The sequence below is a fragment of the Apaloderma vittatum genome, unplaced genomic scaffold (assembly GCF_000703405.1).
Source record: "Apaloderma vittatum isolate BGI_N311 unplaced genomic scaffold, ASM70340v1 scaffold25390, whole genome shotgun sequence".
In the NCBI taxonomy this organism is placed as follows: Eukaryota; Metazoa; Chordata; class Aves; order Trogoniformes; family Trogonidae; genus Apaloderma; species Apaloderma vittatum.
In genome coordinates, this window is record NW_009693238.1 from 1 (window position 1) to 4,306 (window position 4,306).

At 52.6% G+C, this 4,306-nt stretch overlaps 1 protein-coding gene across 1 annotated transcript in view; it reads right to left on the bottom strand.

The window, feature by feature from the left end:
* Nucleotides 1-46: 46 nt before the first annotated feature.
* The window catches only part of PRPF3 (pre-mRNA processing factor 3), an 8,649-nt gene continuing 4,389 nt past the window's right edge, over nt 47-4,306 (bottom strand). Inside the window, exons 6-16 of the mRNA XM_009878360.1 lie at nt 4,270-4,304; nt 3,670-3,976; nt 2,854-3,020; nt 2,530-2,612; nt 2,298-2,441; nt 2,106-2,205; nt 1,592-1,705; nt 1,246-1,364; nt 637-720; nt 472-533; nt 47-300 (exon numbers count right to left, since the gene is read on the bottom strand). Of these exons, the coding sequence (XP_009876662.1) occupies nt 154-300; nt 472-533; nt 637-720; nt 1,246-1,364; nt 1,592-1,705; nt 2,106-2,205; nt 2,298-2,441; nt 2,530-2,612; nt 2,854-3,020; nt 3,670-3,976; nt 4,270-4,304 (1,362 nt within the window). The 3' untranslated portion in view covers nt 47-153. The remainder of the gene's footprint in view (nt 301-471; nt 534-636; nt 721-1,245; nt 1,365-1,591; nt 1,706-2,105; nt 2,206-2,297; nt 2,442-2,529; nt 2,613-2,853; nt 3,021-3,669; nt 3,977-4,269; nt 4,305-4,306) is intronic.

Consider the following 4,306-nt stretch of genomic DNA (forward strand, 5'->3'; position numbering starts at 1 on the left):
CTCTCCAAAATCCCCTCGGATCCTGACAACGGAAGCGTCACGGCGATTTGTTTTAAAAAATATGTCTTTAATGGGTGCCTTTGAGGAGAGCGAAGGGAGGAAGGGGCTGCCGGGAGCCGGGGGGGGCTGCGGGGCGAAGGCGGCCGCCTCGCCTCAGTCTGTGGACTCCAGCACGGACTCGCTGAGGGCCAGGTCCCAGTAGTGCTCGGCGCCATGCTTTTTAAAGTGCTCCCGTGCCATGTTCTCCGTGGGGCACTGCTTAAATTTCATCTCGCCGAAGCTTCGGTCCTTCGCCGTGCCCTGGGAGGAGGAAAGGGGACGCTTTTCCCACCTGCCTCTGGGGGAAACACGGCGCCGAGGTCCTCAGGAATAAATGTTTTTCCAGACGAGGCAGGTTCGCATCCAATTCAAAGCCTCCAACCATCATTTCTGCCTCGGCTCCTCCCATATTAAACTACGCTTACAACTCACCTCCCAAACCAGAGAGCATTTGTTTGTTTTCTTAACGGATTCCTCATCAGACTCGTCGTCGTCTGAAAAAAAAACCAAAACACCCACAACAACCAATAAAGCTCATTTTAGTCCTGAAAGCAGAGAACCCCACCACCGCCCCTCTGCGTGCAGTTTTACACTTACCCTCTCCCTTCGTGTTTGATGTTTGCTCGTCCCATTTTATTCGGTGAAGCATAAGACGTTTGAATTTCTTCTGTGCTTTCGGGCCTGAGGGAGAATCGAGACTCAACGGTCACGAAAAGCCCTTCAACCTCCACTTTTTAAGAGGTTCTAAATAGCGGCAGAAGCCAAAATAACACCCACAAACACCCTCCAGCCAACCCATCCCGGCAAGTAAAGCCGATGCAGCACTAACACCGAGCCTTTGGCACGGCACTTGGCTACCTTGGGGCTTCCTACTGCCAAACGGGCTCTTCAACACCTCCCACAAATTACTTTGAACAGCACAAACCATGCGGGACCACAACACGCTGAGAACCGAGGCTTTCCTCGGTTCAAATCAAGCGCTTTTCCTTTCCGACATCGAACGCGCTGGGTTTTCTAACTGGATTACGGCGCGCTCCGCAGTCAGCGCTAACCCCATTAGCGCCGTAATTAAGGGAGTTTCAAACGGCCTCCTTACTTCCTTGTCCTTCCCTCACCCTCGGTCAACAATTTTCACAGTAATTTTTGCTAGAGGAAAGCTTTCGAACGCTACGCCTCGACCGAAAAGCCCGCCTCGCGAGTCCTCACCTCCTTCTACCACCACCACGTTGACGTCTTTGTGTAAAACCACTACGCCCGTCAAGTACAGCTGGCCAGCGTTCGCCTCGATTTTGAATTTTTTTGCTGGATTGCTCAAGTTTCTGACCCTTCGGATTAAAAAAAAAAAAAAAAAAGACACACAAAATGTTTGTGGGAGAACAGAACTATCATCACAGACCGTACTCGGCCTTGTCTGAGTCCAGCATTTCCATTCTTATTGGAGAGGTTGTGTCTGTCCCTTCCCACCCTCATTTCATTTCAACCTTGAAAGTCTCCCCCTTTCTGCACGTTGTTGGACTTTGAAAGAGCCGCAGGACGAGGCCCCAGCCCTCACCTGTACACAGCTATGTGAACTCCCTGCGAAACGTCCTCTTTCAGCTTTTTAACCTTCTTGGCTTTCCGCTGTTCCGCCGTGAGCTTCCTCGCAGCGTTCGCTTCTTCGTGAGCTCTGGCCGCAAAGAGATGAAGCAATAAATAAAACGGCGAACCCGTTACCAGCATCGAAGCAGATCCTTCCCTTCTGCAGATCCCAAAGCAGCTGCAACCCCTGCCCAGATTTCCGCCTGCGTTAAAAGCACCTGGGCTTTTTTTTATAAAAACCAGTCACCAGTCCAATTAATCCTCAGTCTCTTCCCTGAAAACTTCCATTAGCAACAAAAGCTCCATTTAATATGAGGCAAGAGCTGATTGTCAAGAGCCAGATCTCACTGGGGTGCTCATTCGACAGCGAAACGCAGAATCACCCTGCCTTGCTGCACTGGATTTCGCTCTGTACGAATGCAGCACAGCACTACATCCACCTAGAAATCAGCCGTCCCCCAAAAAAAGAGGCACAACCCGCCACCTACTTCTGTCTCTTCGCCATCTGCGCTCGAACGTGGGCTTCGACTTTCGTCGGGTCCTGAACAGCCTCTGTCCCCAGCACTCGCATCAAGTTTGAAATTCTTACTGCAGAGGAAACGGGAGGCTCCTGTCAGACACCGGCTCTCGGTCCAGTTTGACGGCTACTGGCCGGCGTTAGCCCGCTGGCCGTCGTTTACCTTTGGGCTCCGGCGGCGGCATCAGGCCCAGCCTGACTTTCTCTTGCAGCTCCTTCTGGGCTTCTCTTCGAGTCTGTCGCCGTAGTTTCTTCTGCTCTTTCTTAGTTAAATAAACACCCAGGGTCACTGGCGTGTCGCTGTCCACTGCGAGGAGAAAGGAGGCAAGATGAACAAGCCCAGCAAGCGCCAGCATCCTCCGACTATCTCATCCCGACCCAAACCGGGGCAGTACCTGGTGGGCTGAGCTGTGCCGGGTGCTCCACGAGGTTTGTGATCCCGAAGTACTCGTCTCTCTTCGAAGACGTTCCGCCTTTTCTAGAAAGGAGAGAGTTGGGCGTCATTGCAAACTTCCCGGCCTCGATTCCTGCGTTCCCTTAAACGCAAGTCATGGTGGGGAAAAAAATCCCAAACAAACCGCCCCAAAAATAATAACGCTTCTCTTGACATGACACGGAAACCCAGCGCCCAGCTGGACCTCGGCGATGAGGGAGGTGCAGTTCCACAGCGCCCTGAGCCTCATCCCACGGCAGAACGCTCAAACCTGCAAAATACTTACAAGTCCAGGCCGTTGGGGATGATGTAGGAGTCCCACCACTCTATCTCTGGGATCTCCCCCTCTTTCAGCTCCTTTTTCGGGGTAATAAGAGCCAACTTGGTGGAAGTGTGTATCCCCGTCTTCCTGGCAGCCTGTGAGATCTCCGCCTGCAGTTTTTCTAGCTGGGCCTGAGGACAAGGGGAGGAAAACGTGACAGAAAGGTCATTCCAAACCGGCAAAACTTTCGGGAAAAGCGCATCACGTCCACACCTGCTGATTGATCTTTTAAAAAACAATCCACAGAAGGAAGCACACGGCCCGTGACAGCAGAACGCTTCTGCAGGAGCTCACAAACCCACCAAAAATCTGCTCTTAGCACTGAACCTTCTATAGGAGCACGGAGCGATCCGAAAGGAACATCTCCCCGGGCACCAGAGCCCTGGACTTCTGTGCTCTTCTCTTCCCTTCTCCCCAAGAACTCGGGCATTTTAGCAAGATTCCCTTAAATCTCCACCTCTAGGGTGATCGCTTCTGCAGAAAAAACACGCTTGGCCAGAAAAAAATCTCCATCTTTTGTCAAAAAACCCCAAACCAAACAGATTTTGTCTTTCATCGAGCGAAGCGAGCTGTGAGCAAACGCTTCCCACACGCATGTTCCAATCCGGGCGCCCGCCCTTCCAACGCGAACGGAAAAGATTCGGGTGACTTTTCCGCAAAACCGCTTCCTCAAAGGCACCGCGGCATCCCTTCGCGTCCCAGGAGAGGAGAACGGGCTCCCCTCCCAACCCGAACCCTTGCGTCCTCGCTGTGGGGTTAGCGCGGCAAAACCTCCAATACCTTCGTTCGCAACCTCTGGGCAATTTTCTCAAATTTGCCTTTTTCATGGAACTTAAAGGTGCGTTTCTGACGCTGGGCTGGGGTTATGGAGACCCGGGGGTCAAAGTAAGTGTTTGACTCCATGTCTTCCGAGGGTTTTTCTTTAAGCTGCTGTTTAAACTGCTCTCTCTTCACAGCTCTGATGTTGGCTTTTAGGGTTGGCATGCGGTGAGTCAACTCAATCTCTTTACCGGTCGCATCAACAGTTCGGCCTTGCTCATCCAAGATCAGCGGCGTCGGCTTTGTCTGATCCCTCAGCTCCACTTTCCTGGCAGCAGGAGAACATCGCATCAGAGCGCAAGAACGGCGTTAATTCAAAAGAAACGTGAAATCTGATTCGCAAGGGAAGCACCAAACCAGCCCAGGACTCGTGAAAGGCATCACCACAACGTTAAATCCCACCTAGAAAGGGCTCCAAGCCTCACCCAGGGAGGGGGCAACCTGTTTCACCTCTTTAACACAAAATTCCTCCCTTCCCTCCCCCAGCCGATAAGGCCGCTGCTAGGGAACCTGGAGAAACGTTTGGGCAGAATTCGGGCCATGGGTTCGTCAGGTACTCACGGCGGCGCGATGCCCATGGCGTGCAGGTTGGCCAACC